This window comes from Penicillium verhagenii (genome assembly GCF_028828195.1).
Source record: "Penicillium verhagenii strain IBT 33310 chromosome Unknown utg000003l_segment0_segment0, whole genome shotgun sequence".
Taxonomy (NCBI): Eukaryota; Fungi; Ascomycota; class Eurotiomycetes; order Eurotiales; family Aspergillaceae; genus Penicillium; species Penicillium verhagenii.
Window position 1 is genome coordinate 2,659,768 of NW_026643167.1, and position 13,768 is coordinate 2,673,535.

A 13,768-nucleotide genomic window follows, 5' to 3' on the forward strand; every position below is an offset into this window, starting at 1 on the left:
ACCTTGGCGCAAATTAAAGAAGAGAAGTCGAAAAACGACTGACAGAAAGAGCCACAAGTAAGGTATAAAGTGAAAAAGAAGCAAAAGAAAAGACACAGGTAACAGAACGCAAATAAGAAGAAAAAAAAAGCACAAGCAAGAGAAGCAAGAGAAACAAGACGAAACGGAAGAGAAACAAGACGAAACGAGATAGAAACAAGACGAAACGAAATGAGGAATAAGAGAGACCGAATAAGAGAAAACAAAAGGCGTAACGATATGCTCGGCGCAACTATCCCTCAGTATTGTCGTTGTCGTTGTCGTTGCCGTAATTTCGTAACGTGACAGTTGAGTAATTGGTAACGGCTTTCGTGATTATCGTAATTATCGTAATTGGTATGGTAATCCTCGTTGTCTTCAAGTTGCATGATCAACGGGATTCAAGTTTCCATTCAAAACCGACCCTCAATGAGTCTCGGCGGTGCCACCTACACCATTGACGAGTCTCTCGGCGTTGTTCTCGGCGGTGTTCTCGGCGGTGTTCTCGGCATTGTTATGGCCGCTGTCGCCGTTTCCCCAATTCTCCGGCATTTCCTCCAGAATCTCCTCATTTTCGTTGTTCAGATTGTTCTCGTCATCATCACCCTCATCATTCCCTTCGTCATCATCACCCTCATCGTTCCCCTCATTCTCATGACCATTCATGCCCTCATTTGCATACCCGTTAATGCCCTCATTTGCATACCCATTAATAGTACCCTCATTTGCATACCCATTAATGCCCTCGTTCTCATACCCATTGATGTTACCATCATCCCCATTCTCTTCAATGTGGCCATTCGTATCGTATTGGCGATTGAGGTGACTGACCGGAATCATCTCTCCGAAAGCGCCTACCATGCTCACGTTCGCCGTGGTGTACGGGTATCTGATCGTTCCCATGTCCACCCACCTTCCTCCCTGAGGAGTCAATCCGAACATCCAGCGGGGATCCAAGTCATTCTCCCCGTAATCAGTGAAATCTGGGAATTCCTCATCGTCAAGACTCCCATCGGACTTATCACCCTCATCGTCGTCATCGACTCTGTCCTCATCATGTACCCCATTTGCGCCATTCACAGTCAAAGACAAATCACGGAGATCATCGTTTTGGACATGATGGTCGAGCTCATATCCGTCATCTCCAGCATCTGCCTGGGGGATACCCCATCTCGTCATGTCAGGCCGCTCCGATCCCAGCTCATATCCGTCATCTCCAGCATCTGCTTGGGGGATACCCCATCTCGTCATGTCGGGCCGTTCCGATCCCAGCTCATATTCGTCATCTCCAGCATCTGCCTGGACGGAATCCCATCTCTCCATGTCGTCCAGCTCCGATCCCCGCTCAGATTCGTCATCTCCAGCATCTGCCTGGACGGAACCCCATGTCTCCATGTCGTCCCGCTCCGATCCCAGCTCTGATCCCAGCTCTGATTCCAGCTCTGATTCCAGCTCTGATTCCAGCTGCGATTCCAGCTCCGGGTTTAACCTCGCATTGGGCCAAGAAGGTCCTGCTGTCTCCGTGTCAAAACGGCTCACTGGATCATCGCTGCCAGGTTCATCCACTAACATTGGTATCACCATTCGATGGTCTACCAGCTCAGATTCAGGACGAGTCGAGCATTCGTCATAGCAGCCGTCAATATTCAAGAAGGCCGACTTCCGCGAAATGACGCTGGCTCTATCACTGTTGATCTCATATTGGAATGCCAAATCCTTGGCATCAGTTGCCTGAATTAACTGTGCCCGTTTGAGTAATCCAGCTGCCAAGTCCACTGACAAGTCGTCGTCACTCGAGAAATAGGAGACATCTCCAACATCTGTCTGTCGCTCACTGGTAATTGGGTTGGGCTGGTTCATAACACAATTGCTGGTGATTCCGGCGACGACCTCACTTCCGGCACTGAAGTAATGAGGGGGCATGGGATACCCTGGCATCGAAAAGTATGTCATAGGATAAACCGATTCTGCCACGGAATATCCTGTCACAGGATAAACTGGTTCTGCCATGGAATATCCTGACATAGAAGACCAAAAGTGTGGCGACATGTATGTCGAACCCATATTTTGGTCAACCGCAGCCGGAGCAAGGCTAAGTTGCCACCCTCGGCCGTGTGGCACTGGAACAACAACATGGTTGTCTTGCATCTCAATTGCTTGGGCTCCTGTCCGAAGCTTTGTCAGTCCAGCAAGAAGAGCTTGCTTCATGTGGATATTCGCAATTCGACGATCCCGGAGTTCTGGTCTGGTTTTCTGCTTGATGGCGATAAGAGAATTCACCCGCATCAAATTCTCATCGGTTTTCTGATACTGAATGAGTATTTCGTCTGCGGCTTGTCTCATCTGGCTGCAGTCGCCGGCCGAGGCACCGACTTTGTCGTTGACCCAAGCGATAACATCAAGGGTGATGGAGTCGGTTGTGCGAATTCCATGGCCACTATCCCAGATCTCGAATGACTCGAGCCCATTGCGGGGATTATCAAACATATTTGGCAGGCCTGCCATCAAATGCTCTTCTGGCATTTCATAGCTATCTTCATTTTTGGTCTCCGAAAAGTTCGCACGCAATGTCGGACTCGCGGGGCCAGACATGTAGGTCGGGAAAGTAGATGAAGTGCTATCAGTGGTGCCCAACTGGGCCTGTCTGAACCGAGAATTGACGCCTTCTTGGTCACCAGAAAAGACATGGCGAGCAAACGTGTTGTTATTAAAAGGGTCTTCGGCCCGAGCAATTTTGCTAGAGATGGGAACGATTTTACCATTGGCCGCAACCCGTTGGTCTAGCCATTCCGGCAGCCTGCTGACTCCTTCCATCCACGCGATAAATCCCGGGGACCGCTGTGGAGAGGCAATGAATGATGTTTGGTTGTTTGAAATCAGTCGGTGCTGGGATTTCGCGAGTTTCGCGTCTGGGGTTGAGGACTTGGCTGGACTTCGAAATGACGGCGATGCTCGGGTTGTCCCTTTGACAGGTCTTTCTTGCGGATAATCAGATAGTGTCGGCTTCTTGCGTGGCTTGGGATGCAGAACCCTGCCTGTGCCCATTGTCAGTAAGAACTCATGCATACAAGTGATTCATGAAAGGCGTGAAGCATTTCAAAGACCAAAGGTCATTTTCCGCACAAGTTGTAGTGATCATGCACTTGATCCATACAGACAGGTGCTGGGAAAACAAACAGGTGCTGGGAAAACAAAAAAAGACGCGTATTTGGTGATGGAAACAACTTACAATGGGCTGCATCGATTGTCCAGCGACAAGATACTGCTTCTTGCTGGTCGAGGTCCAGCAGCGTTGGGATTTCGTACTTCATGATTATCAAGATTGAGGCATACCTTGGAAGAGGGAATGTTGATAATCGAAATCCCCGAATGCTGATGGACTTGTGGTGTTGAAAATGGGAAACGACGATCGTCACCGGGGAGCAAAAAGAGGAAAGGAGTTGGGAGAACAGTCAACAAGTTGGAGTGACAGAACGATATGCCTACTGGGGACGCCTAACTCCTCTCACTTGAAAACTTGAATACTCTCGTTTTATGGATTTACAACTGGAGACATGGAAAAGAAAAGGACTTCATTATCTGGATAATCAATCTGGTCTCGTGAGCATGATCGAGACTACTAGACACTTTCGCGGATTTTGACAGGCTGTAAGCGGCTATGAAGCCGCCATTCTTCAAAATCTTCTGGGACAGATGAATCCTCAAAAGACGCCCCTCGCTTAGTCGGCGTTATGCCCTCCGTTTCTGACTTTGGTTCACCCATTTCCCAGCTTCCTAACCGCTCTTGCCCACGCCTGATCACCCCTCCAGCAACAGCCCCATCGTCTTGCTCTTTGCCGGCTTCTTTTCCAGTTCCCCAGAGCGGATTGTTGAAGGAAACATCTGCATCGCTAGCAAGCTTGCTGGTTCCCTTGAAGCCCCCAATGCTCGATTTTTTGCTTCCGTCCTGTCTCCCTTCCCGTTTTCGAAGCCCACACACGAAAAATACAGCCACGGCTACCAATCCAATAACGACGAGAGTGACAACCGCTCCAATGACACCGGCCACTGCAGGAGTCATGCCCTTCTTTTTGGGAGTAGAGTCATCGCGGCTCAAGGCTCCTGAGCAAAACACCGAGCTCGCATTGCAGAGCAGACACCACTCATCAACAGACTGGACGGAAAAGGTCTCCATTTCGGCTTCGAACTCGTTCCATGGAATATATGCTTGACTGGGTCCATATCCAAACAGTGGGAATGAAACAAATTCGGTGGAAGAGTCTGTCCCATTGTGCAAGAAGAACCGCACGTACATGTCGCTACTGCTTGGGTAGCTGTCGTCATCTCCGTCGGTCTCAAAGCTATACAGTTCAAAAACCATCGAAGCACCTCGGACAGGACGGGAATAGAAGCCAGGATGCTGCTCTGTATCCAGGCCCATCAACGAAGCCAAAGCCACAGCAGGCTCATCGCTACCGAAAAGTAGCGTCATTTTGTGGCCGTTTCCCTGCTCCTCCATACTCAGGTTGAATGCCTTGAGGATGCTGGTAGCGAGAGTTTGACCAGCAATGGGACTAATAGCGTCGATGGTGGACTCGCTCTGTACTGAAGCATCCTGTCCATTCGTAGCATAGGTGAACTGGTCCGCCAGGGACCGCGCTCGGATCAGGTCGTCACCAAATAGATGATCCAATGCAGTACTGTTGTGCAAAACCTCATATTCCAAATAGTCTGCAATGCCAACGGCATTTGCATACGTTGCAGTTGATTCATCATAAACCCCAGAAAGCACTTGATGCAAAAGCTTTTGATAGAAGACTTCCGTGTCTTGTGTGATCTCCGCTGCACCCCCGCTGCTCTGATATTCGGATACCGCAGCTTGATACATGGTGCAGCCTGATTGTCCTGCTACAAACAAAGATCCAGGGTCAGACTCCCCAAGTGTAACAATCTTAGGGAACTGATATCCGTCTAGCGGTGCCGAGTAAGTAGTTCCATTTGCGGTTTCGTCCGTAGTATTCATGTCTTCCTCTCCAAGCGGTGGGTAAAGTCCAATCATAAATGCTTGTGCTGACGCAATCACATTCTCCTCAGTTGTCGAAAGCACTTCTAGGTTCTTTGACATTAAGATAGATGCAGATATTTCCTGAATAGCAAATTCAGTTGCATTGGTGCTCCCAGCCGACGACACATAGCGGTTCCGGAATGCTGTTCCCGCGGCGGCAAGCTGGTAGGCTCCGTAATCTGACAGACCTGCTGAGTACTGCTCTAGTAATGCATCGGGGGTACTGTCTCCGTAGAGAGTATATGCGAATACACTCCAGACCTTTTCGGTGTACTCGGCACCGGCGAGGGTACATGTTTGAAAGATCAGAGTCACAAGTACAAGGAATCCACGATGTTTGAGCATGATTCCGTCGAAGCCACTCAACGTGCTCCAAATTCTGATTAATATAGCGGTGTCTGATGACAGAGTGTGCCAGCGTGTAGTTTTGCATAGATTAAATTCAAATTCAAGACGCTCCGGGGGAAGCTAGTGTAATAAAAGCAAGCCATTGCCAGCATTTTGGAAGCTCCTACCTAGGGTAGGATGCACCGGCTAGACCCCTGGTCCAAATATCAGGTATTCAAGGATATCAGGGAACTCCCTCCAAAAAATCGGTCGCTTTCGGAAAACGGTCATGCTGGAGGGGGCGCAAACCCTTTTCGGGGAGCAGCAGATCAAATCAACGAGTATCAAGACATGGTAGAGTTTCGGCAGGCTCGGTAGTGGTACATACTACATAATAAGTTCCTAGATGATTTTCGTTAGCAATTTTCCCGGGTCGATGACGCGCACATGTGTTTCCAAGGTTTCTTCATGTTCAAGGGTGCATTGCTGCCAGGAGGAGTGGGGCCATCCAATCAGCCGAGTACTTTTTGTCACTCAGATTGAGACTAGTATGCTGTGTCATTGAAAAAAGGTCTGTGGGCGTGTAGGTGTATGAGCCAACTTCAAGTAGTAGTCAAGGGGAAAATCCGCAAATGGACTAGTGGTTTGAGCGCGTCTCCGCCCGGCGGTTTTTAATTGGCTCCCCTAAATTCTTATCAATCTACCCCGGACTTTTATTGATCCGATCCCAGGCTTTCATTGGCCGAAGAATCGAAGATACTCGACGCCTTAAATTGACTACGAAATTTTTTTTTACTTGGTTGAACGTGCCTAAAACTTCAAATAACGCTGGATGTAAGGGCAAAACCGCTGTTCAAGCGTTAGTATCTTCATGTAAAGAACAATAAAAAACGCCGATGTGGCGTGAACTGCCATTATATCATGGAACGCGGTGTGAACACTGTCCAATTAGCGCTTTGACCCACCGGCAGAAAAAATCCCTGCGGATTACAGAGAACTCTCCCTCTTCTCTAAAGCCCTACAACTGCGCCCTACCCCTAAGCCCTCATTTCTGATCTTGGAAAGTTGAATGGTCGACCATATCGCGTTCCCCGTCCAGATGGTCGAAACACGAGGCTCGCGGTCATCTTTTGACGGCCCTGTCGAGCTGCCTTCTTTTGGACCTGATGATGGTGACCTTGGTGAGTTTTGAACATGATATTCCCGTCCAGACGCGTCCTCCTCCTCATCCCGCCATCAAGTCACCTCACAACTGATAGCTTTTCCCGACCCATTGTTTATCTCATTTGACTGACCTTGACTTCTTTCCATTGATTCCCAGACCAGAAATTCTCACACCCTCTAGAGCAAGAAGAGGAACACGGTTCGCCACCTGCGGCCAAGAAGCGTCGGACCGACTCGGGTGCTATCGACATGTCTTTCCCTGACTCGTTCGCCGATCATCAGCATGGCGCCGGTCATAAAATCGAAGAAGAACTTGCAACTGCGCTCGGGGAAGGTATTGTAGACACCCTGGAGCCAACCGACACACACGTCGATCACCACCAACCTGGCACTACCCAAGGAGATACCAACATCAATCCTGATGTCGCGTCCATCATTTCTGAGATCATGGATCATACCGAACGTCAAGAACAAACCATTGCCATGGGTCCCCAGGATCCTCCTCCGTCCGCAGATTTTCCCGGTGTCAAAGCTCACGCCTTTCTGAAGGCCAACTCTCACTTGAAAATTCAAAGTCTCCCCATTTTGGATAACCTGGTAAGTTTCACATTTCCTATTTTGACTTTTACACAATTTAATAGAAGCCGCAGTCTACCCAAATCTTGTCATTCCTTTCGAAGAATTCCTACCAAGATTTGACGGCCATGATTTCAGAGCCAGACTCGGAGAATGGCCAAGCCTATGCGACCATGCGCTCCCTTTTCGATCACACCAAAAGAGTCTACTCTGTGAAGCACTCGTTCCTCCAGTTTTCTGATCTTGAAATCACCGATAGCTCTCAGATCGATGTCATCCGCAAGGCTAACCTGGCCTCGTTCGTATCCAGTATCTTTGGCTCACAGGAAATCGGGTTTGCTGAGCTCAATGATCACTTCCTAAGCGTGTTCATGTATGAGGGTGGAAGACTGTTGAAAGTCCAAGCTGCTCTTTACCTGGAACTCAAAACCCAGGCGTTCATCGCTGCCATGAACAACAAGTCACGCACTCGTACCAGTCTCTTGTATGAGCTGTTCCCTGATGATATGGAGCAACGCTTGCTAGACCGACGACCTGGCAGCAAGCAGCTGGCTCCCAGTGAAATTGATTTTGTCAATCGACTCGCTTCTCGCCGTGATCACCTCCTCCATGACATCAACAATGAAGAGGCAATGAGAAGTCTTCCCGACAAGTATCAATGGGAAGATTTCTTGCGTGATCTGAGTTCTTTCATCTCCAAGAACTTCGATGCAATCAATACCCAGCCGGTTTGTTCTCATTCCACTTTTATATTTCCTCGTGATTTGCTAATATCTTTCAGGGCAAGAAGCCAGTCAAGGGACGACAGCCATCAAGTTCGAATGGTGATGCACAAGAATCTGCGACTACCACCCACCAAGGCCAATTCTCTGTCAGTCAGCCTGTCGAAGTCCCAGTTGATCGGAACATGCACGGTGACCTCGTGGCTCGTGCCGCGCGTGCTGCGCAAATTGCTCTACAGGGCCATGGTCTTCGACGCTCCCAGCAACAGTCTCAGCTCCAACACCAGCATCAACAGCAACAGATACAATCGCAAGCAAGCCCCTCACCCTCTCACCAATCCCTACAGGTACAGCCACAGCAACACACCCCCCAACCCGATAACCAATACCTTCACGGCTACACTGCTGCTCAACAACCTGGTCAACATGCCCAGCAGCAGTATCACAGCCCGACGCCCCCTGGCGGTTATCAACAACCTCCTGGTAGTTTGACATTCCAGCAAAGCCCACTGCAAACAAACTTCCAGCAATACACCCCAAATGCAGCTCAGACGATGCAAGCGCGAGCGAATGGAATGTCTGGGAACCATGGCTATATGCCTGGAATACCCCATTACACCCAGTCGCAACCCACGCAGGTGCTTTATGAGCGCGCCCGTATGGCCGCTTCTGCAAAGTCATCCCCGACCAGTCGCAAGTCTGGTCTACCTAGTCAACGCCGTCCCTGGACTACTGATGAAGAGAGTGCACTCATGGCGGGTCTGGATCGAGTCAAAGGTCCCCACTGGAGTCAGATTCTCGCCATGTTTGGCCCTGGCGGAACCATTAGTGAGGCCTTGAAGGACCGCAACCAGGTTCAGCTCAAAGACAAGGCCCGCAACTTAAAGCTGTTCTTCTTGAAGAGTGGGATTGAGGTTCCTTATTATCTCAAATTTGTCACCGGTGAACTGAAGACCCGTGCCCCCGCACAGGCTGCTAAGCGAGAGGCCCGGGAAAGACAAAAGAAGCAGGGAGAAGAGGACAAGGCTCATGTGGAAGGCATCAAGGGCATGATGGCCTTGGCTGGAGCTCATGCCTCCCCTGTTGGCGGACATGAGATGTCTGCATCCCCAAGTCTGCCTCCGGATGCCAACAGTCAGGCAGTCTTCGACCAAACTGCCGAGCAGAACCTGATGCAAACACTCAGTCAGGAGGTCCATGGTAGCCAGTACCAACACCCTCAGTCAACCCAAGACCACATTGATCCCCACATGCAGCTGGGCCAGTGAATACTTGGGTTTCCTTGCTGTCAATCAGAATATTATTAGTGGATTTGCTTCCGGTCTGATTGATGCCATTTTCCGTTCTAGCGACATTTTTTAAAAGGGTGTTTTGTTTTGATTTGGTTTTTAGCATTTTCTCTAGCATTTTTTACCATTATCCTTTTACAAACTTTTGTGTTGCTTTTTGTCAATGATATGATGTTACCATGCCATTGCGCTGGTCTAGTTGACGGTTTCCGTCACAATGTACGTTAAGCATTTCTTACCAATATCCTTTCACAAAATTTTGCATTGCTTTTTTTTTTCTTTTCTCTTTAATGCGATGTTATGCCATTGAGCTTGTCCAGTTGAGGGGTTTCGTCAAGATGTACGCTAGTGTAGCTTGTTTTGGGGCTTTGAGCTTTCTCCATTAATGTACCAAAATCTACAGCTATCAAATCGAGATACTTCAAGTACGAATTTTCCTGATTTCATTTGTGTAAGCTAAAGTACGTCGAATTGCAGTGGTGAGTGAATCCATATAATTCTTCAGCTCCACTCCCTCTCATATCTGGTCCGTGCACTCCGTTCTCCGCCTGCGTCTGACTGGCTCTTTCATCCACTACATAGAATCTCCAACACCCTGGGAAACCCGAGTAAGCTCACTGCCATTGATTGGTCTTACCAACCCCTGCTCCCCTGCAGCCTATTATTTTTACGGAGGGTCAACCCTCCCATGACTGCCCAATATGGCTGAAACTCAACATCGTCCTTCCCAGCAACCTTCAAACGGATCACAGGAGCCGCCTGCTCCTACCTCCACCGCACCTCCAGAGACGGCTGACTCTGCTATCAAACCAGATCCTGATCTCGACGCTTCCATCGAACAAGATATCAATATGAACGCAGAACAGAATGCCTCCGGTGCTACCGATGAGAATGCGCCTGGCCTTGACTCACTCGCTGCTGCACCGCCACCGACCAAAAAGGAGACTGGTTTGCGCGAGTTTCTAGGCAAGATGGATGATTACGCCCCTATTGTACGTCACTCACTGCTATCATTCTCACCACTTCCCCCCTAAACCTATGGGTCTCACTTTTTCCCTGCAATGTGACGGCCGTTTGTCCCCGAAATCACGAGGGTCAAGCATACACGTGATAATGGTCTTTCTCAGTAAAATAAAGGGACTGTGAGACAAAACTGAACTGCCACACTAACATGTCATTCTCTCAGATCCCTGACGCTGTAACAGCCCACTACCTCACTTTGGCCGGCCTTCCACCTCCAGGCACGGGGCCAAACCAAACACCTCCGCACCTCGCCCGCCTCCTCGCGTTGGCCACCCAGAAATTCGTCTCTGACATTGCTGCCGACTCATACCAGTTTGCTCGGATTCGCGCCTCAAACAGCTCATCCGCCAGCAACCCGATGGGCAGTCTGAACGCTGCTTCTGGTCTAGGCGTCCCTGCCGGCATGGGCGCCGCGCCAGCAGCCAGTGGTGGTGAAAAGGGCGGCAAGGGCAACACCCATTTGGGTATCCAACGTCCTGGCTTTGGTGGTGGTGGCTCTGGTGGGTCTGGACAAGGACGGACCGTCTTGACGATGGAGGATCTGGGCATGGCTGTTTCGGAATATGGCGTTACCGTCAAGCGGGGAGAATTTTACCGATAAATATAGTAAGTTGTGGATGGAGCACTACGGGTCTTTGTCCCTTGCTCTGAGTTCGGTTTCTGTTAGACATTTCTATGGTGGTTTTTTATTTCCTGGCGCTGGGCGTACACGGTGATACCCGATGGGTGCGGGATGGGCATCCCGAGCATTTAAATAGTTCGGATGGGTTAAAGAATGAAGACCGATGATATGACCATACTTCCGAGTCCCAATGATATTACATTCATCTACTCACTTGGATATTAATCTTCAATGCCTAGTTTAGCGTGAGGTAGGGCATAACATGGAAACAGGTGGTCTTTGGGACAAGCACTGCTTTGTAGTCAAAATTTGTTTCCCATACTCCTGGAATTCCGAAGATAACATGCATGACCCCCAAAGATCTTGACAAAAAGAAGTTCATGGATGATAATGATATTGATTATTGAACAAGTTCCATGGTTAAACTCCATCCCAAACATATAGCTAATGTCACAAGGGAACCATTGATGTATCTGTACACGGGCCACAAGGCCAAACCAAAAGATATGAGCCCGTTTGGTACGGGGCGCTCTGAAATTTCAAGATTTTTCCAATCCTGTAAAACATGAAAAAAAGAAATGGTATTCACATCGAGGCAGACGTGGAGTTCGAAGGGATTCGAGACAGGGAAAGGGAGCCTGCCGGAAGGAAGAAAGAGGTCTTCGACTATCCATATCGAAGTGCGGTCACGGTGAAACGCTTCGTCTATTTGTTCTTAGACTGCTTGTATGTGAAACGCTTGCGAGTCCTGTATCGTTCAATTCATACATTAGCACCATCGCAGCATAGCCAAGACCAGCCAATCGGGTCTCCGAGTCGAGTTGTTCAGTGGAGAGAATACATACGCGACGTATTCACCAAGCTTGCGGCCGACCATCTCCTCAGTGATTGTGATATCCTGGTAGGTCTTGCCGTTGTGAACCGCGAAGCGCAAACCGACAAAGTTGGGCAAGATTGTTGCGCTGCGCTTTGTGGTGCGGATCGGGGGAGTGCTCGGGGGAGGAGGGAAGACTCGGGGGAGGGGGAGACTAGAAGGCAATCCATGTTAGTTGCAATCGTCATATTGCTTCCGACCCTTTCGTAGAATGTTGCTGGGTTCCTGGCGGGAGACAGTTGTGTATGGGCTTGAAGCGGGCTGGACGTACGGGACGATGTTCGGGCCTGGCTGGGAGTTAGCAATTGCAACACATATGAATCAGTACTTTTGAGAAAGGACAGCCTACCTTTCCAGACCGACCGGCCCAACAGGGCACGTGTGGGAAACATGATGTGGCAGACGATCGGAGGAGGTTCCGTTGTGAAGCCGCGAAAGTTGAAAAGATCGGGGTTGTATTAGGTCAGCGGATGCACGGCATGTACACGAACGAACAAAGATGTTTCTCCTCTTCTTCATGCATGAGTACCTGATTCCCCCTTTTCTCTAATCCTCTACTTATTGTTAGCTTTAATCTCTTCAATATCCTTCGAAAGGAAGAAATACCAATATCTAAAATTACTGCCTGAACAATTTTGCCCTCACTAAACATCACTTAACTTGTGACTCCGCGCCTAAGTACTTGTCCACATACTGCTCCTGCTCAACATGCACGATCAGGCCATTGTGCCACAACCACAGCTGGAGATTTACAACCCTGTCATAGAATGGCTCCATGAGGATCAGACGTTTTATGATTTTTCCTTTCTTCCAACAGAAATTCGATTCATGATATGGGAGTTTGTTCTGAAAAACTCACGAATTATTCGCATCAGCCTCATTGTAGACGGAACGAAAGGCGACGATGAACCAATGCTCAGCTACAATGGATCTTACACTGCGCATTTGTACGACAATCATACAATCAGCAAACTTTTCCGAGTGAACAAGGAATCCAGAAAAGTTGCAAATGCCTTTTATCGAGTTCAATTCTCTTGCATACTTCAGAATGTCACCGGGAACAATGTCACGGAAACTTGTTATATCAATCCTGAATATGACACCATTCAGCTCGATATCAAGGGGAGTTCATCAAGTGCCAGCTTCATCCATTTTCTACACGCCTTGAAGAACTACGATCCACTCCATATCGGACTACTGAGCTTAGCTCTGGATAAACGCTCACTGCTCAACATTCATCAATTTGCCAGACAAGCAGGCCCCAACATTTCATCATTGGGATCCCGATCTGCTTTTCTAGCCCCCATCACTCAGCTTCAACATCTTTATTTTGTTAGCACACATGCAGCTCGCCAGGTTTTCAACCGTGCAGCCCCCTATAACTGGCCAATGTTTAACCGCGCATTACCCATCAGACCGGTGACATCCGGCTTTGAGCTTCTCCATCGAGATCCACGCTCGATAGAGCTAGACCTTGCCCGTCAACACTTGGGCGAAGACCCCCGAGAAATGATCATCGCTTGGCGGGAAATTCTACATACATTGCAAATATGGCCTACCAAGATCGACTATCAGTTCATGTTGGCTTTCCACCCCCCTACTGGAGTTCGGATATCAAACCAGGGAAACGCACTTCAATGGTTGCGAAGTGAGGATGCAGAATGGCAAGGCGCATGGCGATTGGGTGACAGTTTAAGGAACGGAAACTGGGCTCTTAGATACTGGGAGTTTACAGACCGGTTCGGTGAATGCGAGATTGGTGCTCTCCACGAACGAAATCATAATGAGAATCTTGAAAAGGCTGTCAAACCTGCTTTTGGCTTTTGGCTGTTTCCACTCAGGACGATATGTAAGTGGCCAGAGGATACAGCGGATGAAAATTGGGATGTATGGCCAGCAACGTGTTCGCTGGCTCACGAATGGCCGGCACTTGCATTATCCTCTCTCCCATGATGATCTGTGTGGGCAAATGTAAGCTCAAGGTTCATCCAGGGAACCTTGACAGCCCCGGCAGGCCCCAGGTGACTTATGTAGTATCCATGGATCTATAAACGCATGAAACCCGAAATCCGAAATACTAGTATCCAGATGTAATATAGAACACTGTGC

At 49.0% G+C, this 13,768-nt stretch overlaps 6 protein-coding genes across 6 annotated transcripts; 3 read left to right on the plus strand and 3 right to left on the minus strand.

Moving 5' to 3' along the window:
* Positions 1–444: 444 nt before the first annotated feature.
* N7466_002378 (uncharacterized protein) lies at positions 445–3,329 on the minus strand (the record flags this gene model as incomplete). The annotated part of the gene is made up of 2 exons (XM_057161776.1): positions 445–3,053; positions 3,248–3,329. 2 exons carry the CDS (start codon positions 3,327–3,329, stop codon positions 445–447), a joined length of 2,691 nt encoding a protein of 896 aa, XP_057025061.1.
* A 308-nt stretch (positions 3,330–3,637) lies between these two features.
* Positions 3,638–5,407, minus strand: N7466_002379 (uncharacterized protein; the record flags this gene model as incomplete). Its single annotated transcript, XM_057161777.1, has 1 exon — positions 3,638–5,407. The coding sequence occupies one exon, from the start codon at positions 5,405–5,407 to the stop codon at positions 3,638–3,640; it is 1,770 nt and encodes a 589-aa protein (XP_057025062.1).
* A 1,081-nt stretch (positions 5,408–6,488) lies between these two features.
* N7466_002380 (uncharacterized protein) lies at positions 6,489–9,119 on the plus strand (the record flags this gene model as incomplete). The annotated part of the gene is made up of 4 exons (XM_057161778.1): positions 6,489–6,570; positions 6,711–7,150; positions 7,198–7,857; positions 7,911–9,119. The coding sequence occupies 4 exons, from the start codon at positions 6,489–6,491 to the stop codon at positions 9,117–9,119; spliced, it is 2,391 nt and encodes a 796-aa protein (XP_057025063.1).
* A 722-nt stretch (positions 9,120–9,841) lies between these two features.
* Positions 9,842–10,764, plus strand: N7466_002381 (putative TFIID and and SAGA complex TAF10 subunit; the record flags this gene model as incomplete). The annotated part of the gene is made up of 2 exons (XM_057161779.1): positions 9,842–10,132; positions 10,327–10,764. The coding sequence occupies 2 exons, from the start codon at positions 9,842–9,844 to the stop codon at positions 10,762–10,764; spliced, it is 729 nt and encodes a 242-aa protein (XP_057025064.1).
* Positions 10,765–11,490: 726 nt separating this feature from the next.
* Positions 11,491–12,051, minus strand: N7466_002382 (mitochondrial 37S ribosomal protein uS19m; the record flags this gene model as incomplete). Its single annotated transcript, XM_057161780.1, has 4 exons — positions 11,491–11,533; positions 11,631–11,813; positions 11,931–11,946; positions 12,009–12,051. The coding sequence occupies 4 exons, from the start codon at positions 12,049–12,051 to the stop codon at positions 11,491–11,493; spliced, it is 285 nt and encodes a 94-aa protein (XP_057025065.1).
* A 316-nt stretch (positions 12,052–12,367) lies between these two features.
* On the plus strand, positions 12,368–13,612 carry N7466_002383 (2EXR domain-containing protein; the record flags this gene model as incomplete). The annotated part of the gene is made up of 1 exon (XM_057161781.1): positions 12,368–13,612. One exon carries the CDS (start codon positions 12,368–12,370, stop codon positions 13,610–13,612), a length of 1,245 nt encoding a protein of 414 aa, XP_057025066.1.
* Between the last annotated feature and the right edge of the window lie 156 nt (positions 13,613–13,768).